Source organism: Pelophylax lessonae, assembly GCF_965119305.1.
Source record: "Pelophylax lessonae genome assembly, chromosome: 11".
Taxonomy (NCBI): domain Eukaryota; kingdom Metazoa; phylum Chordata; class Amphibia; order Anura; family Ranidae; genus Pelophylax; species Pelophylax lessonae.
The window spans coordinates 162048220-162075625 of record NC_138778.1 but is presented as its reverse complement, the minus strand read 5'-3'; the positions used below and the strand labels follow the sequence as shown (position 1 = coordinate 162075625).

The following is a 27406-nucleotide window of genomic DNA, read 5'->3' as shown; positions in this document are numbered from 1 at the left end:
ATGTTATCGCGTTTACTAACTAAGGGAAAGATTTTTGTCATTTTTGTTGTTTTTTTTTAACGCGTAATGGCGGCGATCTGCGATTTTTTTGCTGTACTGCGACATTGCGGCGGACAGATCGGACCCTTGACTGACATTTTTGACACTTTTGGGGTTACCAGTGACATTTCTACAGTAATCAATGCTATACATATGCGCTGTTACTGTAAAATTACACTGGCAGTGAAGGGGTTAACTTTTTTTTAGAGGGAGGGGCTATGTGTGTCCCTAGGGGCGTGATTCTAACTGTGATTGGCTGTGGCTTGATGTGTAGGAACAATGATCAACGGTCCTACATAGTAGAACCGTATGATCACTGTTTGTCCACAGGGGAGAATGACAGGCAGCTTGTTTACATTAGCTGCCTGCCTTTCTCCCGCTGTACCGACGATCGCCGAGTGACCGGCGGACATCGGGTCCGCCGGTCACACGCGCGGGGGGGGTCCGTGACCACGCGGGAGCGCGCCTCGGGGGGCGCGCACTCGCTCCCTAGACCCTCACAGGCTAGCGACGTAGACCTACGTCGCTCTGCTGCCTGTGAGGGGCTGACCGCCGCAGCAAATAGTCGTGCGGCGGTCGGCAAGCGGTTAAAGGAACCTGGTCACTTAAAAGGAACCTTCTAGCACAAAACTAACTTCCACTTATCTTCCACCCCCCCTTTCTTACATAATCACAGATCGTTTAATTTAGTAAAAGTAGAAAACAGTTTATTTTTACCAACATAATAGAGTGGTCATCCACTTCCTGATTCTTTGTCTAGGCTAGGTGATGGAGTTTCCCGCACCCTCCAGGGATATCCACATCCATGGGGGTAGGCAGAACTTTTTTCGGGGGGGGGGGCATAATTTTAAGGTCACCCGTGCTCCGCCCCTTTTCAACAATGTTATGAAGGGGGAGGGGCTTAGTCATCATACTTATTTTGAGTATTTATTTTTAAAGGGCAAATGGCAACATTTATTTTTAAAGCATTTGTTAACCTAAAAACAAAAAAAAAATATTTGATCCTGTTCTCTTAAAGCATGTTATACAGCACAGTGCTTGTGCTGTGTCATTTGGCCCCACGTATCACCTAAAATACCTGGCTGATCCTGCCTGGTTATGTCCTCCCCTCTGTAAACTGACCACGGTATAGCATGGCTGCTGAGCCCTGATACCGTGGTCAGTTTACGTTCTTCTGTCATCCGCAGCCCTTCTGTCCTCCTCTGTCCTCCCCTCTGTAAATTGACCACGGTATAGCATGGCTGCTGAGCCCTGATACCGTGGTCAGTTTACGTTCTTCTGTCATCCGCAGCCCTTCTGTCCTCCTCTGTCCTCTTTCCCTCCTCCCTCCCTGCCTGTCCGCTCCTGTGTCAGTGCCCATCCCCCCCCCCCCCCCCCGCTGATGTAGTTTCATTTAAAGTTTAATTTCCTGTCTACAGTCTGTTTAATAATCCTGTGTGCCCCTGTGTTTTATAAAAAAAAGCCATTCTGTACAGGTTTTCAGAGTTCCAATCACCGCTCACGTGACCCGCCGCCTCTCCCCCTCCCCTCCTCCTCCTCCCATCCCGACTGACCTCAGTGAGGAATCCTCGGACGTGCCAGTGGCAGACAGCTGTTAGATAGACGAGGAGAGGGGAGGGCCGACGGGTCATGTAAGCGGCGCTCTGAAAACTGGTAAAGAACGGCTTATTTTTTTTAAATACAGACAAAGGAGCACGTAGGATTATTAAACAGACCAGACAGGACGGTATAAAGTGGCCTAACAACCACTTTAAAGGGGAAGTTGAGATTCCGGGGGGGGGGGGGGGGCCCACTTGTGGACGCCCATGTCCACATCCCAATCTCAGGAAGCTATGAAGATGAAGTGTTGTGCTATTTTGAAGCTGTCTCCCATTCAACACCTGCCCTGCATCTTTGCAGAGGTGGAGACAACCAGCTTTTGATTATGGGGGTTTCAAAATTGTGGCATGAGAACAGGGTGGCACAAAGAGAAATGAATCGGCAAAACTGACAACACTGGACTATGGACTAGCAGTATGGACTAGCAGTGGGAGGAATGGGCCTCATCATTGGTGACAGTGGGAAGAATAGTGTCCCATCTTTGGTGACAGTGGTAAGAATAGTGTCCTATCGTTGGTGACAGTGGGAAGAATAGTGTCCCATCATTGGTGACAGTGGGAGGAATAGTGTCCCATCATTGGTGACAGTGGGAGGAATAGTGCCCCATCGATGTTGACAGTGGGAGGAATAGTGCCCCATTTTTGGTGTCAGTGGGAGGAATAGTGCCAAAGCGTTAAAGTCAGTGGGAGGAATTGTGCCCCATTGTTGGTAACAGTAGAAGGAATAGCGCCCCATCGCTGGTGACAGTAGGAGGAATAGCGCCCCATCGCTGGTGACAGTAGGAGGAATAGTGCCCCATTGTTGGTGACAGTGGGAGGAATAGTGCCAAAGCATTGATATCAATGGGAGTAATAGTGCCCCAGTGTTGGTGTCAGTGGCAGGAATAGTGCCCCAAGGGCTGGATAGAGGCAAGCAAAGGGCTGCACCTGGCCCCCGAGCCACAGTTTGGAGACCCTTGGTATAGTCAGTGCATTCTTTGCCTTTTGTTTCAGGAAACCATTAAAAAGATTGCTGTGGACGCCAAGATCTACTGAATAGATAAGCTCTCACATAGGGTTTGTGGTTGAGGCTTTAGTCTGAAGATTCTATCCTGTGCAAACTTCTTGAATGAGAACTACAGAGGGTGGGGCTTGAACCAGTGAACACACGTGCCTGCATATTCAATACATTCAGGGTCTCTGAGAAAATGGGAAACCAAGAACTATATGTATAATGTTAAAATTACAATCATTTAGAAGGCACACTGTGCTCTCTGAGTGAGTCTACGTACATAATTTTCAAATTCCACTGGAGTGTTCGAAAATGTGGTTTGCCATCGCTGACTTCACCTATTGACAACTCTAGCTGCTGACATACAGTATCTCACAAAAGTGAGTACACCCCTCACATTTTTGTAAATATTTTATTATATTTTTTCATTTGACAACACTGAAGAAATGACACTTTGCTACAATGTAAAGTAGTGAGTGTACAGCTTGTATAACAGTGTAAACTTTCTGTCCCCTCAAAATAACTCAACACACAGCCATTAATGTTTAAACTGCTGGCAACAAAAGTGAGTGCACCACTAAGGGAAAATATCCAAATTGGGCCCAATTAGCCATTTTCCCTCCCCCCGTGTCATGTGACTTGTTAGTGTTACAAGGTCTCAGATGTGAATGGGGTGCAGATGTGTTAAATTTGGTGTTATCGCTCTCACTCTCTTATACTGGTCACTGGAAGTTCAACATGGCACCTCGTGGCAAAGAACTCTCTGAGGATATGAAAGAAAGAATTGATGCTCTACATAAAGATGGCCTAGGCAAGTGATGGTGAACCTTGGCACCCCAGATGTTTTGGAACTACATTTCCCATGATGCTCAACTGCACTGCAGAGTGCATGAGCATCATGGGAAATGTAGTTCCAAAACATCTGGGGTGCCAAGGTTCGCCATCACTGGCCTAGGCTATAAGAAGATTGCCAAGACCCTAAAACTGAGCTGCAGCACTGTGGCCAGGACCATACAGCGGTTTAACAGGACTGGTTCCACTCAGAACAGGCCTCGCCATGGTCAATTATAGAAGTTGAGTGCATGTGCTCAGCATCATATCCAGAGGTTGTCTTTGGAAAATAGATGTATGAGTGCTGCCAGCATTGCTGCAGAGGTTGATGGGGTCGAGATTAGCCTGTCAGTGCTCAGACTATACGCTGCACACTGCATCAAATTGGTCTGCATGGCTGTTGTCCCAGAAGGAAGCCTCTTCTAAAGATGATGCACAAGATAGAACCGGAAACACTTTGCTGAAGACAAGCAGACTAAGGACATGGGTTACTGGAACCATGTCCTGTGGTCTGATGAGACCAAGATAAACTTATTTGGTTCAGATGGTGTCAAGCGTGTGTGGCGGCAACCAGGTGAGGAGTACAAAGACAAGTGTGTCTTTCCTACAGTCAAGCATGGTGGTGGGAGTGTCATGGTCTGGGGCTACATGAGTGCTGCCGGCACTGGGGAGCTACATTTCATTGAGAGAACCATGAATGCGAACATGCACTGTGACATACTGAAGGAGAGCATGATTCCCTCCCTTTGGAGACTGGGTCTCAGGGCAGTATTCCAACATGATAATGACCCCAAACACACCTCCAAGATGACCATTGCCTTACTAAAGAAGCTGGAGGGAAAAGGTGATGGACTGGCAAGGCATGTCTACAGACCTAAACCCTATTGAGCATCTGTGGGGCATCCTCAAAAGGAGGGTGGAGGAGCTCAAGGTGTCTAACATCCACCAGCTCTGTGATGTCATTATGGAGGAGTGGAAGAGGGCTCCAGTGGCAACCTGTCAAGCTCTGGTGCAGTGCTGGAAAATAAAGATGGCCACACAAAATATTGACACTTTGGGCCCAATTTGGACATTTTAACTTACATTAACCTGCTCCCATCCGCGCTACAGCCTATATACGGCTGCAGCGCGGACTTGAATTTTCGGGAGGCCGTTTTTAAACGGCCTCCCAGTGACACGCTCCCCGTGCGCTCCCGCGAGCGCGCATCGGGGAGAATCTGTGTCGGCCGTGTCCCTTGGACACGGCCGATCACAGATCGTGGTGAATGGCCAATCACAGCGGCCATTCACCACGTGATCAAGCCGTCCAATGAGAGATGATCTCATATGTAAACATATGAGATCATCTCTCATCGCCGGCGCTCCTTCCTCACACAGAGCCTGCAGTGTGAGGAAGGAGGGGGAGCCGTCAGCCGCCGGGGACACACAGCGATGTAATCAGGGCACTGATCACCAGTGCCCTGATTACTAAAGGTAAAAAAACACACACAGTGCCCGCCATCAGTGCCCACAGTGCCCGCCATCAGTGCCCCCATCAATGCCCACAATCAGTGCCCATAGTGCTGCTAGTCAGTGCCCATCAGTGCCTGCTCATCTAGGCACTGATGAGCACTGACTGGCAGCACTATGGGCACTGAGTGTGGGCACTGATGGTGCTGCCCATCAGTGCTCATCAGTGCCGCCCATCAGTGCTCATCAGTGCCACCCGTCAGTGTCCATCAGTGCCATCCGCCAGTGCCCATCAGTGTCGCCTATCAGTGCCGCCCGTCAGTGCCGCCTCTCAGTGCCCAGCAGTGCCACCTCTCATTGCCACCTCTCAGTGCCCAGCAGTGCCGCCTATCAGTGCCGCCTATCAGTGCTCATCAGTGCGGCATATTAGTACCTCCTCATCAGTGCCCATAAGTGCCACCTCATCAGTGCCCATAAGTGCCACCTCATCAGTGCCCATCAGTGCCGCCTCATCAGCGCACATCAGTGAAGGAGAAAAATTTATTTTCAAAATTTACTCGCAGAAAATAAGAAAAACTCTTTTTTTTTTTCAAAATTTTCTGTCTTTATTCTTTTTTTTTGTAAAAAATAAAAAACCCAGAGATGATTAAATACCACCAAAAGAAAGCTCTATTTGTGTGAAAAAAATGATAAAAATTTCATATGGGTACAGTGTAGCATGCCCGCGCAATTGTCAGTCAAAGTGTGACAGCGCTGAAAGCTGAAAATTGGCCTTGTTGGGAAGGGCGTTTAAGTGCACAGTAGGCAAGTGATTAATGGCTGTGTGTTGAGTTATTTTGAGGGGACAGCAAATTTACACTGTTATATAAGCTGCACACTCACTACTTTACATTGTAGCAAAGTGTCATTTCTTCAGTGTTATTTACTAAAATGTGAGGGGTGGATTTTGTGAGATACTGTATATGGAATCCCAGGCCCCCTAGCTCGTTACTCTTTAAGAAGCAGCCTATGGGAGATCAAAACATTCAAGATTATGTCAGAAGGACTTATTATTCTTATACCAAAACCAGATAAAGATCCATACGACGATTAATTTTATAGCCCTATCCCTTTGTTACAGACCAATGTTAAGATGCTTGCAAACAGTTTAGTCTCTCCACCTTAAAGGCTAAGTTCACCTTTGTCCACTTAACCAACTTTTTGAGACCCTCATACTCCCAGGCCAGATGGGCTTCATGCTCAGTAAAAACATGTCCCTAAATACACATTAGTACATGAACCTAGCCTAATGAGCAACTGGATACTAAGGTGGTGGTGAGTTTGGATGCCACCAAAGCATTGCCTTTGCTTTGTCAAGTGGCTACAACTACTATATTCTAACCCACTGGCGAGAATAAGGGCAAATGGGTAAACCTCAGAGGCTGTTCCACTGTCTAGGTGTACAGGGCAGGGGTGTCAGCTTTCCCGCCACTGTATGCTATTGTACTCCTATTTGTAAGAAGCCTCTATTACCTGAATTTCTATCAGTCCAACACCCCAAGCTTTGGTTTAAATAAGGATTTATTTGGTTAGCCCATATTATTGATGGAAAATTTATTAAATTGTTTCAAATACTTGAGGAGTTCCAGCAGCCCAAAAATACATAAGTGCATTACCTCCAACTTAGGCCTGCTACTTGCAAACAGCTTGGGTTTTCGATAACTGGTCTTTTGGATAATTCGCTGGTGGACACTCTGACCAGGCCCTTTCCTAAACAAATAATCTTTGACCTGACAGCTTTACTGGCCCCTTTGGCTAGTAAAATGGCCTAAGCTAAAAATACCCTCTGGGAAGGGGACTATAGCTTCATAGATAACAAGGATTATGAGGATCTGAGTAATCATAGGTACATCTCCCTTTAAACCTTTGATAAGCTGGCTACATTAAAACCATCATATAATCCTTTATTTTCCAAGTGTAAACGTGCTTCTGCCACGGTCTTCCATTTGTTTTGGTCTTGTCCACAACTCCAAACATACTGGAAACAATATGTGATGGGTGACTGATGTGAGCGGTGACGCTTGACCCCAGGTTATGTCTACTGGAGCTGGGTAAGCATTTGGAACTGGACCGTCACTCCTCTATCTTTCCCCATGCAAATTTATTTACTGCCAACAAGTTGATGGGCAGGTCAGGCATGGAATACAGACAATGGTACCTACTCTGCATCAGTGGAAGATGGAGATAAATAAATCCTTACCACACATCAAATGGATTTACAAAACACAGGGGTCCCCTAACAAATTCCTGAAAATCTGGCGCACATGGCAAAATGTACTGTCTACCTGTTATCCACTTGATATAAATAATACCCATTTAAATGAATGAATCCATGCATTCTACAGGGCAGCAGAGCAGCTCCTGCCATGATTAGCCAGGACCCACCATAGATTTAAATTAGTACCGCAGTGCACAGTCTTAAGCCCCGTACACACAAGTAGAAATATGGCCGGAAAATTTCGTCCGACGACCGATCTGCCGATTTTCGGCTTGTTAGTATGGTGCTTCTGACAACCGACTCCAACTTTTCGGCCCAAAAAATCCTGGTGTGCAGGCTATAAAATTTTTGTCGACCGTCAAAACACGTCCGATTTTCGTCTCATTAGTACAGATTTAGATGGGGAAAAATCTTATGAGCAAGACTAAGCATGCTCAGAGTTGAAAGAACACAAAGAAAGCAATCCAACACATGACATCACTTCTGAAGTAGAATTCTGTCGTGCAGCAAAATTCGTGTGCAGTCTAGAGCACATTCCAACCAACAGACACCACTCTGGACAAAAGACGGACGACCGGTGGTTGGCGGAAATTCGTTGCGTGTGTACGAGGCTTTAGTATACAATTACCTAGACAGAACAAAACACGCAGCACTGTTCTTTAATTTACTGTAATTTTTATTTTTATTTTGGTTGAGAAGTGACAGTCCTTTGTTCCATATTTTATACAGGACATGCTTTGGGTGTAGGCCACCATCTTATACAGGACTTCAGGGTCAGCAAATTGGCTATAATTTGTTGTCTACTACTATCACTATGTCCATTTAAAGTAGTTGTAAAGACTATTTTTTAATTAAAATAAAAAAGAAGCTATACATAGGTTGGCCACACATGGATCGAAATTTGGCCAGTTCAGTAGGAACAGGCTGAGTTTCGATCAATGTATAGGCAAGCTGGATGTTCAGAAGTCAATGAACCAATCCACTTCTGTACAACCTTTTGGATTTTTTTCCACATAAGTCAACATAATAAACATAAGTCAAATTAAAATAAGTAAGTGATCTTCCAAACCAGTCCCTGAAGCTTCCGGATCTCTTTGGGGTGCTCGGCTATGGAGGTCGCATCGGCTCTGGTTCGGTGTAGTGGCCGCACACAGGACAGAGTGAGCCTTTAACATCTTGGGGCTGATGTAAATCATCCGGGATTACCTTTTTTTCATCTTGGGTTACCCGATGCCATTGGATTCCCCTATTCACCATCAGGGATCCCTACAGCACCCCAAGGAGATCCGGAAGCTTCAGGGACTGGTTTGGAAGATTGCTTACTTATTGTAATTTGACTTATGTTTATTAAACTTTTATGGCTTATCTTGAGACTATTTTTGGACTATTACTTACACAGTGATTAACTATATGTGCACAATAGAGCACCATCCTTTTTTGTCTTAACTGTTTCTGAACACAATCCCGTGTTAAGGATTGGGCAGCCTAAGTGCAATTGATGTACATTTACCATAGCACAATAACATCTGGGTTTATGATTTAGCAGGAATCTGCATTAAGGACTAGCGCTTGAACCTTCTTTGTGTTTTTAAAGGTGTTATGCTGAAGCCTATGTACCAATTTATGTGTTTTAATATTAAAAAAACAACCAATACTAACTTTTTTCTTTTAACCATTTCAGAAATGCTGCAGAAATTCTCCATAGCTGTCCTTGTCCTGACTACTGTACAGGTGAGTATTCTGAGATTTTGTGGCCATTACACTTTCAGGCAGATTTCACTGATATTTGGGGCCAACTACCATGCTTTGGTTTCTGTGGCACAATCCATTGTCTCAACTCCACCCAACCTCTCCCCTCTGTATTTTGTCACTCCCCCTAAACCACAACTGCCAAACAATATCTTTGTATGGTATCGTTTTCTGCACTTCTTTGATACAAAGGAACTCTACTACAAAGGCAGCATCCAAAATAGGCTTGTCACCCACACAGCCCCCATGCATGTATGTAATCCAGGCAGCTCTATCAGAGACTACACCCAACCCATATCACATCTTAAACCACAAGCATCCTGATGCATGATCTATAACAATCTATCTGCCAAAAGGAAGAAATTCTTAGAAAAACAGGTATAGGTTGTTTTCTGTGGAGCAACAAAAATGATTGTTTTAACCCAGTTGCCGCCAGAGCATTTTGTATTTTTTTTTGCACGAGGGTCTTAAAATCATTTTAGGCCTGATAATTACTTAACCTCCCTGGCGGTATGATTCTGTCAGGAATTCTGTACCAAAAGCGGTACAATTCTTTTCATGGAAATTTGGCCTTATGTATTATAGGCCTACAATTCTTAGTAATTACTGACTTAAACCTGACCAAAACAAGACTCTAGTAGACATCGCAGATGTGATAAATTTGAAACACAAACGCATGAATTATAATCTAATCAATAATATAATTTTATTATATAATATATATATATATATATATATATATATAAAGGAGGTGATACAATGTAATCTGAAATTATATATAATAAATTTATATATATATATATATATATATATATATATAAATTTATTATATATCATTTCAGATTACATTGTATCACCTCCTTTTTATGTGTTTGTGTTGGTGCAACGTTTGAATTTCCCTCCCAGTTCCGCTCCCATGCAGCATTGCTGCTGCAGGGAACGGAACTAGGAAGTCATCAGACCGACGGACGAGCGGCGGGGATCTCGGCTGGCGATCACAGCAATGGGAGATCATCGCTGGATTGCCAGGAGAAGGTAAGGAACCCCGCTGCAGGCTCTGCACATCCACCCCGAGCGTGACTCGGGGATACCGATCCTAGCATGAAAAAAACACCCCAAGTTACGCTCGGGGATACCGCTAAGGGGGTTAAAACCCCAAATATATAGATATTTGAAAGCAGAGACCCTGAAAAATAAAATGGTGGCAGTCCCAATTTTGTTTATGTCACACATAGTTTAAGTGATGGTTTATCAAGCGCAAAATTTCAGTAACGGATACACTAAAGCTAAAGTGATTATATACCCTCACCTTGTAAAACAATCCATTCAGTTTAAAATAGAAATGAAATGAAAAACATTTGTGTATGGGGTGTTTGCCAGGACAAGTCTGATCATTGGAGGAGAGCAGACTGAGTTCCCAGCGTAGCTGGGGAATTGAACACTCCATGTTCTCCTGCCTAGTGTGGTCAGTTATTGATAGGAAAGCAGGGGGACTGACAGGTACATCAAGTACATGGTCCAGAAGGCCCATATCAGGAATATAAAAATGTTGGGTTTACATATTCTTTAATCTTAGTGCACACAAACACAATACAGTTTCCAATTTTATTAGAAAACAATAAAAGACGAGGTTGTGCCGAGTAAATAGATATCCAACACATCAAGCCTTAAAAAAGCACGCGACAAAAAACGGTGACAAACTTTGGTACCCTAAATTTCTCATTGTTGGCACTCTAAAAAAAGCCCATGATGGTCTTCAGTTTAGAGTTAAAGTAATATTAAAGGCTTTTAAATATAAATGTATTTAAATATAAAAAAAAAAACTAACATGTTATACTTACCTGCTCTTTGTTTTTTTTTGGAGAGGGAGCGATAGGGTGGAGGGTCAAAGTTTATAAGCACTGTTTATATAAGATTGGTGATTTTTATAACATGAATAATTATATAGATGCTTAAATTTAAAAAAGAAGAATAAAACATGACTATATAAAAAGAAGAAAAAAAAATACTTACCTGCTCTGTGCAGTGGTTTTGTTGCACAGAGCAACCCCAATACTCCTCTTGGGTCCCTCGCCGCTGCTCCTGGCCCCTCCCTCCTGCCCAGTGCCCCCAAAGCAAGCAGCTCGCTTCCAAGCCCAGACTCTGCATGTCCATTCACACACAGAGCCATGACTCAGCTCCGCCCCCTCTCTCTTCTCATTGGCTCACTACCTGTGATTGACAGCAGCGGGAGCCAATGTCCCCCACTGCTGTCTCAATGAGGAGTGGGATTCTCCAGAGAGCAGAGACTCTCGTGCACATCGCTGGATCGCGATTGGGCTCAGGTAGGTATTAGGCAGGAATAGGGGGGGCCTGCTGCACAGAGAAGGTTTTTTACATTCATGCAAAGAATAGAATGCATGAAGGTAATAAAACCTTGAGCCTTTAGAAAAAAAAACTCCCAGCAAGTGTTAAATGTTAGTATGTGCGTGTATGTGGGGGGTTTGAGTGCAGGGGTGTAACTATATTTACAGTATATATATTTTTTTTCCAATATGATATATATATATTTTTTTTATATGAAATGTTTATTTGGTTTTTACAAGATACATATGAAAGCTCAATATGATTTTTTATCACATAGGGAATCAACAGTGATCATATTTTTCTGTGACAGCTTCTCTTTTTTAAGATATCAGGGGTCAGACTTTTTTTTTTTTTTCCCCTTCGGCCCTGACCCCACCACTATTTTTGCCTGGGCTATAATGACGACATGTCCTGCTCCTGCTGCTCCCTCGGAAATCATTGCCGCCTATCCCAGGAGGCTATGGGAACCCATTCACCGAGCAGCCAGGGGCTATGCTGCATTGCATCAATGGAGGTGGGGGCAGCAGTCTAAGGAGACCAAGATGGCGGTGCAGGCTGTGACACCTAAACAGTGGATCGCTGCGGGACAATGTTGGATCCGCAGGACAAGTGGCTATGTTTTTTGAGAAACCAGCAAAACAGGAAAGGGGGGTGGGGGGGGGGGGGGTCTGAAGTTCCTCTTTAATCAGGATTACATTTACACAGTATTTCTAAGAAGAACTTTAAAATGACAAATTACTATTGTTATATTAGAAAAAAAAAAAAATAGAATAAACTTTTACCTCTGCCAGGCTCACTCATATTTAGGGAAAAAAATCTGTATTAAAGCGCTTTCAGGTTCTAACCATTCTGGTAGGTGCACCCCCACCTCCCCTTCTAATCTTTTGAACCAGCCCAGTACCCTAGTTTTGCTTCGGGGATTACATATGCACACTAGTACGACTTATTGATTTTTTTTATATTTTATGAACTTTCCAAATCACATCATTATGGATTTTTTTATTACACTTCATTTTAAATTAATTTTGTACTTTATATTTATTTGTTGTTTATGGTGGTAGTTATATTATGTATTTTATTGAATTTATGGTGGGTTCACATTATTTATTATTCGGCAGCGCAACACATTGTTTAAGGCTCCATTCACACTAGAGCGACTTGTCAGCCTTACAAGTCGCGCTCCCTCGCGGTCCATTGACTGCTACAGGACCCGTCCTAATAGGTGCGACACAAGTCGCTCCGACTTAGAAAAAGGGTCCTGTACTACTTCGGGGCGACCTCGGAGCGACTTGCATAGACATTCATTTTATGAAGTCCGTGCAAGTCGCGCCGAAGTCGCGGTGCACGCGACTTCACAGGTCGCCCCCGAAGTCGGATCGCCATAGTGTGAACCGACACTTATAGGAAAGGAAAGTACTTACTGAAACAAATGTTATTAAAAAGAAACCAAAAACAGGATGTGCCATGGCGTGCCATGATCTCATTAGCAGCATGTTGTCAATGATATCACAAAAAGGGAAATTTCCATTCAGTCATGTGTGTGTGTTTGACTTTTCAGTCATGTGAACTTTTGTAGGCAGTGAAACAATAAGTAATTGTAATAAAAAAAAACATCTGGAAAATGTAAAGATCTGTAAATTGAAAAAAAAAAAAATGCCTAGCCCAGTCCAAAAAACAAGTACTTTTGCTGCAATACTCACTGTCATACTTGGGGGTTGACCCTACAGTAATTCCTTTACACAACCAGATACGGTCAGTCTTTTTGGCCGAATGATATCCAGCCTCAGTCAACACACTTCATGTAAGCCCACACCCCATAGGGGGCGTCATCATGCTGGCTTAGGCATAAACTGGCCATAGATGGATCAGAATTCATATGGTTCAGCAGGGACTGTCTGAATTTCAATCCAGCTATGGCCATCTCGCTTGACAGGAGACAATCTAACGATTGACTTTTGTCGAACATGATGGAAATTTTCTATTCATTCAATGGCTTCAGTGCTGATCAGTGAGCGGATTCTGACAACTGAGGAGTTCCCACTGTCAGAATACAATGTCTCAGCTGGGAGGGTTACTCTGTCCACTTCACTTGTGTGGATGGGGAAATCCATTCAGTTTTTTCGCGATCAGCCCTGTGGCAATCAATCTACAGCCAGCCCTAGGGTACTGAAGTACAGAATGTTGCTAAAAGACATTGGCCCCTTTCACGCGGGCTTTCCCATCCGGTCCGCCCGTCAGTTTTTCAGGTGGACCGGATCGGATGCTCCATGTACCTCTATGGAGCAGCGGATGTCAGCAGAGACATGTCCACTGACACCCGCTGCTATCCGATCCTGTCCGTGAAATCCGGATGGATGGAAACCCTATTTTCCATCCGTCTGGAGGATCGGATGAAAACACACAGGCGGTCCATAGAGGGCTCTGACAGGTCTGTCTATGCAAAGTAAGCGGAGACGGAGCTGTCATCTGCCTGCTCAGCGGGGATCGGCGGATCGATCCCTGCTCAGAAAAACGATCGCTCGTGTGAAAAGACCCATTACGTAACGGATGTTCTGTCCTACAATAAGGGCTGCCCACTATTGCTAGCAGAAGGATGAAGCAATGACTTGTAAGCAGCAGACTGTCCAAAAGACCCTTCGAGAAGTCCCAATTGGAATGATGGGATGTGGGGGGAGGCTCAGGGAGCAGAGGGCAGGTGATGGAGCTACTGGTGATCTGCTTTAAGCCCTCGTGGCTTTGAAATGAACTTGCATGATTTCAAAGCCGCATTTCAGTCCGACTTCGGGGGCGACTTCAAACACATCTGTGAAGCTTCATGCACAGATGTCTATTGAAATCACCCCCGAGGTCGCCAAAAGTAGTGCAGGAACTACTTTTGGAAATCAGTGTGGCGCCGCAAAGTTGGCATCGCACCAATTGGGACTCCTCCATTGTTGGCAATAGGCTGCAATTTGACATGCAATTTGACCTGTCAAATCGCACCGATGTGAACGGGTGCTAAAGGGAACTTTTGTGACAGAAATAGTTGACTATTTTATTGTCACCACCTGGTGAGCTACTAACCGAGAACATTCATGCAACCACTGAAGTCTGAATAGTCCAAACTCTTGTGTTTGTGCTTCTTCCAGGTCACTGATTGCAGTCATGTTTAGGACGATAGTCTAGGACCTTCACCCTTAAAATCCAACTCAGCAATGGCAGCTTTCATTTTTCAATGCTCACAGTTTTCTGTAACTCCTTCCCACCCCCTCCCATTTAGATAGGTTTTAATGCCTGGAGGCAGGATGGACTTTACAATCACATGATCACTATGATTGGCTTTTACAATGGTCACGTGTTCGGGAACCTATCCAGTCTGATTCTTGATCACATACAGGAAGAGGTTCCCCTCTCACTTGTAGGCAGGGCCGGATTAAGAACATCATGGGCTTGGTGCTGAGGATTTTGAAGGGCCTTAAGGGCCGTGCCTTGGCATGCACCCAGAGGAGGAAGGGTGCAGCCATGCATGCCTAATTCAACATGGGATGCTGTCTCTGAAGCCCATAAACACATCCATGCATCGGCAACTGTCCCTCCTTGTCCGGCCTTCGTGCTGTGTGGGGAGGTTCTGAGGGAGCTGCCTGGGGAAGCGAGCATAGAAGCCAGACTTCTGTGTTTACAAGTGACAGAAGAGCGGTAACAGTGAATATGGCCAACCCGGGGCCTATGTTAAGGTAGGGGCCTGGAGCTGCAGCTCCAATAGCCCCTATGTTAATCTGGCCCTGCTTGTAGGCATATTAAAGTGTTTCTTAAAAGGTAAACATTTTTTTTTACAAAAAAAAAACAAACATGTTATAATTACCTGCTCTGTGCAATGGTTTTGCACAGAGCAGCCCCGATCCCCCTTTTCTCAGGTCCCCTGGGGGCACTACACAGCCTTGCCCCCTTATCACAGAGTTTGATCAACACCAGAAGGAGCCATCTGCCCTGTGAGAAGGGACAGAGCAGATAGAGCTGCTGCTCTCATGCATATCGCTGAATCATGGATGGGGCTCAAGCAGTGCTTTAAGTGGGATAGTATGCACTGGTACTCAGTACCGCCACTTCCAAATATGGCTCTTGAGCATACCGCCACCTCTCCGTGTGCCTTAGCGTACCAGTACGCTCATTTTGTACATCTGCGCCCTCAATTGCCCCTACCCCCAAGAATATTTCCCACTCCAGAGCCAGACCAGTCACCACCAGTGAGTCCCCCTGCTCCAGAGTCCCAGCCCAGGCCAGGGGGGTGCTCTGTGGGGACCCTGATGTGGGGTGGGGGGGCGAAAAAATGTATAGGCTATAATAGAGTACCGGCACCTCTTTTGGGCCACTTAAAGCACTGGGCTCAAGTAAATATACGGGGGGGGGGCTGGATACAGATTTTTTTTTACCTTCAAGAGCAAGAGAAATTAGAACCCTTTTCAGGTTAATGAAACAGAAAGCACTGAAGCCAGGGAGTCAGCATGGCAGCCGGGCAATGAGCAATTTAAGAAATTCACAATGGATGCCCCTGAATTTCCTTTCCAGTAGCCTGGCAATGGTTCTTCATAGCGAAACACCTACTGCATTTGATTTTGATGGAATTACCAGTCAAATGTTAACAGAGAGATCTATAAATATATACTGAAAATAATAAAATATACAGTGCCTTGAAAAAGCATTCATACCCCTTGAAACTTTCCACATTTAGTCATGTTATACCCAAAAACATAAATGTAATTTATTGTGATTTTATGTGATAGACCAACACAAAGTGGCACATAATTGTGTAGTGAAAGGAAAATGATAAACGGTTTTCAAATTTTTTTACGAATAAATATGTGAAAAGTGTGGCATGCATTTGTATTCACCCCCCCAGTCAATACTTTGTAGAACCACCTTTTGCTGCAATTACAGCTGCAAGTCTTTTTAGGTATATCTCTACCAGCTTTGCACATCCAGAGAGTGACATTTTTGCCCATTCTTCTTTGCAAAATAGCTCAAGCTCTGTCAGACTGGATGGAGAGCGTCTGTGAACAGCAATTTTCAAGTCTTGCCACAGATTCCTAAATGGATTTAAGTCTGGACTTTGACTGGGCCATTCTAACACATGAATATGCTTTGATCTAAACCATTCCCTGATTGCTCTGGCTGTATGTTTAGGGTCGTTGTCCTGCTGGAAGATGAACCTCTAACCCAGTATCAAGTCTTTTGCAGACTCAAACAGGGTTTCTTCTTAGATTGCCCTGTATTTGGCTCCATTGATCTCCCCATCACTCTGACCTGCTTCTCTGTCCCTGCTGAAGAAAAGTATCCCCACAACATGATGCTGTCACCACCATGTTTCACGGTGGGGATGGTGTGTTCAGGGTGATGTGCAGTTAGATGGTCACGTCTGACCAGAGTACCTTCTTCCACACGTTTGCTGTGTCCCCCATATGGCCTCTCACAAATGGGACTTCTTATGGCTATCTTTCACAATGGCTTTCTTCTTGTCACTCTTCCATAAAGGCCAGATTTGTGGAGTGCACAACTAATATTTGTCCTGTGGACAGATTCTCCCACCTGAGCTGTGGATCTCTGCAGCTCCTCCAGAGTTACCATGGGCCACTTAGCTGCTTCTCTGATTAATGCTCTCCTTGCCCGGCCTGTCATTTTTGGTAGGTTTGCCGGTGTGCCATTCTCTTTCCATTTTTAGATGATGGATTGAACCACGCTCTGTGAGATGTTCAAAGCTTGCAATATTTTTTTATTACCTAACCCTGCTTTAAACCCAAACAACTTTATCCCTGATCTGTCTGGTGTGTTCCCTGGCCTTCATGATGCTGTTTGTTTAGAAGGATTCTCAACAAACCTAACAAACCTCTGAGGGCTTTACAGAACAGCTGTATTCATACTGAGATTAAATTACACACAGGTGGACTCTATTTACTAATTAGGTGACTTCTGAAGGCAATTGGTTCCACTAGATTTTAGCTAGGGGTATCAGAGTAAAGGGGGCTAAATACAGACGCCACACTTTTAAGATATTTATTTGTAAAAAAAAGTTGAAAACTATTTATCCTTATCCTTCCACTTCACAATTATGTGCCACTTTGTGTTGGTCTATCACATAAAATCCTATTGAAAACACAATTACGTTTTTGGTTGTAACATGTCAAAATTTGGAAAATGTCAAGGGGTATGAATACTTTTTCAAGGCACTGTAATAAATTCAAATTGTAAAATTGACATGCAAAGTAAGTGGGTGGTCAAGGTGTATGGTTCAGCCTTAAACTGTCTACACCTGCTGCAGCACAAATTTCTTTCCATTCTCAGTATGAATGTGTGGCTTCCTGACCTCAGGTGAGAGGATGTGGTAGAAGAAGAGAAGACAACAGCAGACATGTGCAAAGCAAAAAAAAAGCCTTGTACACCTGCAAACATGTATTTTAATGTATAGCAGGGATGAGTGATATATAGATGGTATTGTACCTCTGATCTTCCAACAGCGACAAATCTGCTATGTTCTACCCTATAGGTGTTTGACTAGTTTATTCTTCTGCTAACCATACAGGCAGAATGCGGGAAAATCAACAGATTCCTCTATTTATGCTAAACAGCATGGCTGGAAGAATCTCCAATGATGACTGTTTCATTAACCACTTTACCACCGGAGGATTTTCCTGCTTAACGTCCAGGCCACTTTTTGTACCTTGGCACTGCGCGACTTTAACTGACAATTGCGCGGTCATGCAACCCGGTACCCAAACAAAATTTACGTCCTTTTTTTCCCAACAAACAGAGATTCCTTTTGGTGGTATATGATCACCTCTGCACTTTTCATTTTTTGCGATATTAATAAAAAGGGCGAAAATTTGGCGAAAAAATTGACATTTTCTACTTTGACAGTTAAAAAATATCCAATATATTCAATTTTTCTCATATATTTAGGCCACAATGTATTTAGCTACATGTCTTTGACAAAAAAATTCTCAATGAGCGTATTTTTACCCGCTTTAAAGCGGAGTTCCGGGCACAGATGTCATTTTTTAATAAACATACCCCCGGGACAGTCAGGGCTAGCACATTCCACAATGGCTAGCCTCTGATCTGTCCCGGTTCGCACTTACCTTTTAGAATACTTACTTAGAAAATTTCTTCCACAGCGTTTCCATCTCTCTTGTGGGCAGCTGAAGCCGGCGCGGTCCTCTTCTGTGTCTTCTTCCACGTCTTCTTGTCCCAGAATGCGCCGCACCGGCCCCTCTCGTCACTTCCGGCGCGGCGCCGCATTCCTCCACAGCTTCTGGGCATGCCCAGAAGCTGTTTAGCAGGGGAATGCGGCGTCGCCCGGAAATGACGAACGGGGCCGGTGCCGTCGCATTGATTCCTGGGAGCTGTGACGTTCAGCTCCCAGGAATCATAGCGAGACAGGAAGTGACGGGGTGAGCCGCGGCTCCGAGGGAGGAAGTACTCTGAGGTGAGTATCTTCGATCTTCAATTGCAAGGTAAGTAAAAAAAAAAAAATAATAACTATCCAATTCCTTTTCAGGTGAGGTATTCCTAGCAGAGGGGCACAAAAAAAAAAAAATATCGTTTTTGTGCCCGGAACTCCGCTTTAAGACCGGAAGATTTTACCCCATTCCTGACAGGCTATATTTTGTGATTCGGCACTGCATTGCGCGGCCGTGCGACGCTGTACCCAAATTAAATTTATGTCCTTTTTTTCCCTACAAATAGAACTTTCTTTTGGTGATATTTGATCACCTGTGCGATTTTTAATTTTAACAATATTTTTTACATTCTGATATATAACATTCCCAAAAAAAAAAATGTAAAAATCAAAATTTTTTAACATTTTAGGCCAATTTGTTTTCTGCTACATATTTTTGGTAAAAAAAAATCACAATAAGCATATTTTGATTGGTTTGCGCAAAAGTGATTGCGTTTACTAACTGCGGGAAAGATTTGTCATTTTTATTGTTTATTTTGTTTACTAGTAATGGCGGCGATCTGCGATTTTTTTTGCGGGACTGCGACATTGCGGCGGACAGATCGGACCCCTAACTGACATTTTTGACACTTTTGGGGGTACCAGTCACATTACTACAGTAATCAGTGCTATAAATATGCACTGTTACTGTAATAATGACACTGGCAGGGAAGGGGTTAATTTTATTGGTGATCAAGGGGTTAAATGTATGCCTGGTGCTTACTGACGTGTGTGGGGGGGAGGGGACTATGTGACACAGGCACAGATCACAGGTTCAGCTATGCTGAATCCTGTAATCTGTCACTGTCTGTCACAGAGGAGATCCGCGCTTTGCTTACACAAGCGGGCGGATTTCCTCACTCGATCCCCGACGATCGGGGAAGAGCGGTGGTGATGACCGCCTCTCCTCCCCTGGCCCGACTCCCGCTGTGTCTGAATACAGTGGGAGCGAGCCTCCGGCAGCACGCGCGCGCCGCAGAGAGAGAGGGGAGAGTCTGGTGACGTAGGTCTACGTCGCCAGACGTTAACGAGCCACTTTGCCGCAGTAGCAGCACAGTGACCAGTGGTAAAGTGGTTAAAGCGGCTGTATACTTCACCAGTGACTGCATCTGATAGGTGCCTGGAGCAGTGGTTGTCCCAGTCAGGACCATAAGGGGTGAGCTGTCTGTCCTTGCCACATTTAACATGCCACAACAGAAGCCAGTCGTTGGACCAGCTTCTGTTGAACAGATAAGAATACAAACTTACATGTGCACTCGGCTTTAGAGAAAAAAGGAGACCCTCTTCTGATGATGGTCCTGAAAAGGTTCCATCTAAGTTGTGATTCTCATTGTTTTCAAAATGCACACATTGTTCCCAAGAGATTAATTTATAAAATTGCTTGAGTCGTGGGTTAACCCCTAGTACTTGCTCTCTATTGCCAATATACTTTATAAACTACCGTCCTCCTCATACACATTTCCTGTCACTTTTCCCTACACGTTTTGCCAAATACATGGCTTTACCGCTGGATATAACACCATTGTGCTGTGATTATTGAGTGCTCCCAATACAAGCCACATAGTATGCTTCATTGCACATGCGCAATTATTATTATTCAGGATTTCTATAGCGCCAGCAGTTTACGCAGCGCTTTACAATATAAAAGGGAGACAATACAGTTACAATACAATAAAATACAAGAGGATTAAGAGGGCCCTGCTCAGAAAAGCTTACAATCTAATAGGGTGGGGCAGGTGGTACAAGAGGTTGTAACAGTAGGGAATGAGCTGATGGAAGATTAGTTGGAGGTGTGATAGGCTTCCCCGAAGAGATGAGTTTTCAGGGATCGCCGGAAAGCAGCTAGAGTAGGAGATAGCCGTACAGGTTGAGGTAGAGCGTTCCAGAGGATGGGAGAGGCCCTGGAGAAATCCTGGAGACGAGCATAAGAGGAGGAGACAAGAGAGCTTGAGAGAAGGAGGTCTTGAGAGGAGCGGAGAGGACGATTTGGGTGATATTTGGAGACAAGATTGGTGATGTAGCTCGGGGCAGAGTTGTGAATGGCTTTGTATGTTATGGTTAGTAGTTTGAATTTAATTCGCTGGGCAATCCGGAGCCAGTGTAGGGATTGGCAGAGAGGGGAGGCAGACACTGAGCAGTTGGTAAGTTGGATAAGCCTGGCAGCAGCATTCATGATGGACTGAAGAGGGGATAGCCTATGAAGTGGTAATGTGACAATGACACTCTTCTATCAGTTTTCTGATCATTTTGCCTATAGAGGGCATGAGCATATACAGCTTATAACCCCAATTTCAAAAAAAGTTGGGTTGCGAAGTAAAATCAACATAAAAACAAAATGAAATGATTTGCAGTTCTCATAAACCTATACTTTATTCACAATAAAAAACATATCAAATGTTTAAACTTTTTGATTGAAATTGATGACAGCAATACATTTCAAAAAAGTTGGGACAGAGCAATTAAAAGCTGGCAAAATAAGAGATTCTAACAAGGAAAAGCTGGAAGAACATTTTGCAATGAATTACGTTAATTGGCAAAAGGTCAGTAATATGATTGGTTATAAAAAAAAAATAGAAGCATCTTAGAGAGTCAGGGTGTCTCAGAAGTAAAGATGGGCAGAGGTTCACCAATCTCCAGTCTAAAAATTGTGGAACAATTTCAGAATAAGGTTTCTCAACATAAAATTGCAAAGACTGTAAATATAGATTATGAAAACATTCAGAGAATCTGGAGAAATCTCTGCCCAAGGGACAAGGCCAAAATACACTATTGGATGCCCATGATCTTTGGGCCCTCAGATGGCACTGCATTAAAAACAGGCATGAGTTTGTCATGGACATCAATGCATGGGCTCAAGAATACTTTCTAAAATCACTGTCTGTGAACACAGTTTGCCGTACCACCTAAAAATGAAAGGTAAAGCTCTATCATGCAAGGAAGAAAACATATCTGAGCATGATCCAGAACGCCACTGTCTTTTCTGGGTCAAAGCTCATTTAAAATGGTCTGTTGCAAAGTGGAAAACCTTTCTGTAGTCAGATGAGTAAAAAGTGGACATCAACTACACAAATGCCGGTTATCGGCATTTCCTTTCCTCAGCGCTGTCACTGTGTGAGCAAAGGAAAGCCGATAACCGGCTTTCCTGTAGCAGTAGGCATTTTAAATTGATCATCAGTGCCCTGATTATTAGTGGATCGCCATCAGTGAAGCATATCAGTGCAGCCTATCAGTGCCACATCATTAGTGCCCATCAGTACTACCTTATCAGTGCCACCTCATCAGTGCCCATCAGTGCAGCCATATCAGTGCACATCAGTGAAGAAGAAAAATTACTTATTTGCAAAATCTGATAACAGAAACAAAGAAAGGTGTTTTTTTTTTTTTTTTTAAATGGCTGTCCTTTTTTGCATTTGTTTAGGAAAAAATACCCAGCAGTTATTAAGTACCACCAAAAGAATGCTCTGTCTCAAAGAAATTATCAAAACAAATTTGGGTACAGTGTTACATGTTCACGCAATCGTCATTCAGTGACAGCACTGAAAGCTGAAAATTGGCCTAGGCAGAATAGGGGTAAAAGAACCCAGTAGGCAAGTGGTTAAGGATTGATTACTAAATGCACTTATATTTTATGAATTTTTAAATTTATTTTAATGTATATTCTACAAATACATTTTATGCTATTCATGTTAGTTACTTTGATCATGTTTCATTTTTCTGTACAATAGCCCAGAGGAAGGTGGAGGTATTTTCCCTGAATGCGTTGGCTTCTCTTAATACCCTATATAAGGGGTATCAAACTCCATTTTCCTCGCATTAGCATTATGGATAGCCCTCAAAGGGCGGGTTGTATCTGTAAGACTATATAAAATTATCAAGGGCTTTTTTCCTCAGAGAATAGGTGCAGGAACTCAACCACGCCCCCAGCCGAACTGCATCGAATGGTGGGTGTGGCCAAATTGCACTAAGAGTGGGAGGATCTTAAGGGGCAATACTTACCAGGAGTGCCTTATGTACGAAGTTCAGGAATGTGCTATGTACAGAGTGCAGTTTCAATGGTCCCCTAAGCACAGAGTGCAGAGGTTAAGGGAGCTCTATGTTCGAGTTCAGGGGTGCCCTATGCACAGCATGCAGAGTTCAGGGGTGTGCTGTGTACAGAGTGCAGGGTTGAGGAGTGCGCTACATACAGAGTGCAGGGTTTAGGGGTGTGTTATGCACAGTGTGCAGGGTTCAGGTTTTTTCACAAGCTTTCCACATTTAATTTTCTGTTATTAAAAAAGCCCTGGGTGTAAGAGCCACATAAAATGGCCTGGCAGGCCACAATCGGCCCACGGGCCTTGTGTTTGACACATGTGTTCTATATATCAATAACAATTTAGACTAAAACTTTTAAAAGTGTCATGAACGTTTGTATTGTGCACTCTTCAACACTCTTTCCAAAGCTTCTCCCCAACTTGGCACTTATTTTTTAGCAAATGCATTTTTATGACATATGATCTTTAGATAAAAAAAAACACTAATGCAGTCATATATTCATTAACAAAATCAAATTGTTTTTTAAATGCGACTAGTGTAAGTACCTATATGATATCCTCCTCATGTAATTCTCTGTATACTCTTGAAAAGAGTAAAAAATATTTGAACATAATTTTTTGTCAACTTTTAATGCGGTCTGCATCTCCATTGGCGAGGATTTGACCTCACTTGCTGTCCTACTAACACCGGACATCTGTCCCCATTGAAAGATTACCCATCTATTTCTATTTTAGCGACAACTCAAAATCTTGGATTTTCCCTCACTTTCTGTTCTGGTGACAATGATCAACTGAACACATAGCGAGGGTTAAATAATTTGTTTTGGCTGTCTTGAAGCAAATAAGTATTTGCATGCCATGACTAGGGTACTAAAGATGTCTTTTTGGACCACTTTGGCTAAGACCACTCTATAACCACAATGACAACCAACTAGAGTTTAATGGCCAAAGCGGCCTTTTATTAACCAATGTAATAAATAACATAATATAACATATAACGTGAATACCATGTAAAATACGGTATAACTGGAGCCTCAAGGTCCTCGTAGGTATCACTCAAAATAAGAGCAATACCTGCGACCTAATACAGGCCTCCAGCCGCAACACCATCGACTCGGAGACATTGGCCGCAGATACCTCTATTATACCAACTGGGATCCGTACCTCAGACGGGTCCCTACCAAGTACATTTTAGTGCCCACAGTATACTACAAGGACCTTGAACCCCACCACCACTAAAAAACAAACGCCCCAATCCTCCAGCACTCCCAAGTACCAAAGGAACAGAATGGGAATCCCAAATAAACAGGGTGGGCGGGAGGGAAGTTTTCCCTTAGCTGATCTCCCTTCAACTGAAGATCAGCCCTCCCTTCTGCCTATCCATCCCCCCCCCCCTGCAACTCCTCCCCTAACTACCTACACCCCCTCCTAGATCAATTAATACCCACTCCCCTATACACCTATTTAGCATATTTTTGTCCTACTGACCCTTTAACCCCTGTAATGCCGGCCCTCCTTTGATGCCTTGTGTCTTTATTTCGGGCCTCCCTGAACACACTGGCTGCTGCGTACTGTATACTGTAAAATACTGTAGTAGCTTGTGCTACATACTGTAAGCTGTACTGTGTTCTGGCAGCAGTAAAATAGACTTTCCCTCTACTTCCAGGTATAGAGAGTCAGTTGTACTGCATCGCTGCCATGTAGGTAAAGCCTTGTATTTTTGTAAATGAATATACTGTAAGGCTTCCTCTGAGGCTACACTCACACCTACCTTTTTGCCCAGCATTGAGTAAATGCGAGAAAATCAATGGAGTGTCCCGGTGATTAGCTGCGGGAGGCAGCCCTATTGAAAGGTATGGGAGGCTGCTGGCTCCCACAACTAATTGCAGCCAATTGCGTGTAATCGCTATGCGGCGATTACCCGCAATTGGCTGCAATTAGTTGTGGGAGCCAGCAGCCTCCCATACCTTTCAATAGGGCTGCCTCCCGCAGCTAATCACCGGGACACTCCATTGATTTTCTCGCATTTACTCAATGCTGGGCAAAAAGGTAGGTGTGAGTGTAGCCTCAGAGGAAGCCTTACAGTATATTCATTTACAAAAATACAAGGCTTTACCTACATGGCAGCGATGCAGTACAACTGACTCTCTATACCTGGAAGTAGAGGGAAAGTCTATTTTACTGCTGCCAGAACACAGTACAGCACAGTACAGCTTACAGTATGTAGCACAAGCTACTACAGTATTTTACAGATGCAGACAATCTGTGAGACTTCAATGAGGCTACCTTCTGCCTGTTTCCTGGCATCTACCTGCTGTGGAGCAAAAACGCAGGCGTGAATGTGGCCTTAATGGCCGAGGAGGATTACATCACAATCCCCACTTCGGCCAATCAAAAGAAACCTTGTATTCACTGGAAAAAAAAGATAAAAGGCTCCTCCTGAATGATGAAGATGCAGTACAACCCACCCTCTCTTTATCGAGCAGAAGAGGGGAAGTGCTCCTCCTAACCCGAAATGCCAGTATCTTGTCTCTGGAGTCCCCATGAGATGTTAAAACCTGGAAAGTTATCTAACCCAGTAACCCCTGCTAAAAACAAACATTAATTTAGGGTGAAATTTAAGCTCATAATACTTCAATATCTTTATTTCATATGCAAGTTTTCTATTCATTTTTATTTATTTTTTTTAGGTATGTGCTGGTCAGGAGAATGATACCGTTATAGCGGAGGATGCTGGTCAGGAGACTGATACCGTTATAGCGGAGGATGCTGGTCAGGAGACAGATACCGTTATAGCGGAGGATGCTGGTCAGGAGACTGATACCGTTATAGCGGCGGATGCTGGTCAGGGGAATGATACTTTTACACCAGAGGATGAAGATAGTAGCTTTACACCAGATTACAATGGCTATGAGCAAGCGTGTGTGAAAGCAGATGTCCGTGGATTCCGTGCTATCTTCTTGCCAATAATGTATGGATGTATTTTCGTGGTAGGGCTGGTAGGGAATGGCTTAGTGATGCTGAGGTACATCTATTTCAAAAGGCTGAAAACCGGAACAGATTATTATATGCTGAACTTGGCTCTAGCAGACATGGTCTTCCTCTTCACTTTGCCTTTCTGGGCAGCCAGCATTGTCCAGACCTGGATTTTTGGCAACGACATGTGCAAAGTCATATACTGCCTCTACAAAATGAGCTTCTTCAGCGGGATGTTCATACTTATGTCCGTGAGCATTGAAAGATACTTTGTTATTGTTCTGGCCACCTCTGCCCACCGTCACCGGTCCAAGACAGTGTTGGTCAGTAAACTCTCCAGTGCTGGCATTTGGGTTGTTGCTTTCTTCCTGTCTATCCCTGAGTTGATCTACAGTGGTGTCAAACCTATTAATGGTGAGAACAGTTGTGTCATATTCGTTGCTGAATTCCAGAGCGGTAGTGCTGGACTCAAGATCTCCCAGATGGTTATTGGATTTCTTCTGCCGTTGATCATCATGGTCTTCTGTTACAGCATGATTATCATGACACTGCTCCGCGTGCGTAATTTCGAGAAGTACAAAGCAATCAAAGTCATCATAGCCATTGTCATTGTGTTTTTGGTCTTCCAACTTCCTTACAATAGTGTCATGTTGATTAAGACCTTTGATAACAGCACTGATTGTCACATCAGCAAGGCCATTGATGTTGCAGACGATGTTACCTACAGCCTTGCCTGCTTCCGATGTGTCCTAAACCCATTCCTCTATGTCATCATTGGGGTCAAATTCAGAAATGACCTGTGCAAATTCTTTAAAGACTTCGGATGCCTGAGCCAGGAGAAATTTACTGAATGGTCAACAGCCAAGCCAAGCAAGAGAGGCTCCTTTGCAATGGACACTGACACAACAACCACATTTTCTCCCTAAATATTTAGAGTCAATGGACGCAAAAGTGTTTTCAAAAGGGACAGTCAACCCATAACTAATATTTTCATTTTTAGACGAAACCATCTGACAAAATATGTCTGTAAATATCTAAAATATATTTTTTGTTACACTTACTAGATGAACACTGTCTAAAAAGGCACAATATTAAAACCCAAATCACAACAACCATGCCTAAAAATGAAATGTCTTGTAGTATTGCACGGAATGGCCCTGTTCATAAAAGTGACCACCTTTACGGTGTATCAGTGAATCTTCTATATTAAAATGCAAAAGTCCACACTTCACCATATACATTTTGGAAATGTTTCCTAGACACAAAAGATCAATATAATTTGAGAATTTGACCCAAGAATATAATTATTTTGAGCTTGATATATCAAGTATTAGCTATCCATAGTAGAGAAAATGGTCACTTGGTATATTGATTGGCTGTAAAGAAGGCTGCTTTAAAAGGGGTTGGGATGAGCTCTGGACTCCTCTGTGTCCAATCAATTCCAGGAAGTGTAATGATGTTACCTCTCTCCACCCTATTGGCGCTTTTCCACTGCATGGAACCGAACGGTTCGGCTCACTTTTGTGCTTTTCAACTGCTGGTACCGCATAGTATGGTGTAGGAACGGTTCGGTACGGTACGGCGGCGCTTTTCCACTGCATGGAACCAAACGGTACGGCTCTCAAAAACAGTACCACCTCGATTGTGGTTCCAAGAGGTACCATACCCGGT

General features: G+C 43.8%; 1 protein-coding gene across 1 annotated transcript in view; it reads left to right on the top strand.

The window, feature by feature from the left end:
* Positions 1-27127, top strand: part of CCR7 (C-C motif chemokine receptor 7) — a 35304-nt gene extending 8177 nt beyond the window's left edge. Inside the window, exons 2-4 of the mRNA XM_082272145.1 lie at positions 8847-8896; positions 25450-25531; positions 25640-27127. Of these exons, the coding sequence (XP_082128271.1) occupies positions 8847-8896; positions 25450-25531; positions 25640-26661 (1154 nt within the window). The 3' untranslated portion in view covers positions 26662-27127. The remainder of the gene's footprint in view (positions 1-8846; positions 8897-25449; positions 25532-25639) is intronic.
* Positions 27128-27406: the final 279 nt, after the last annotated feature.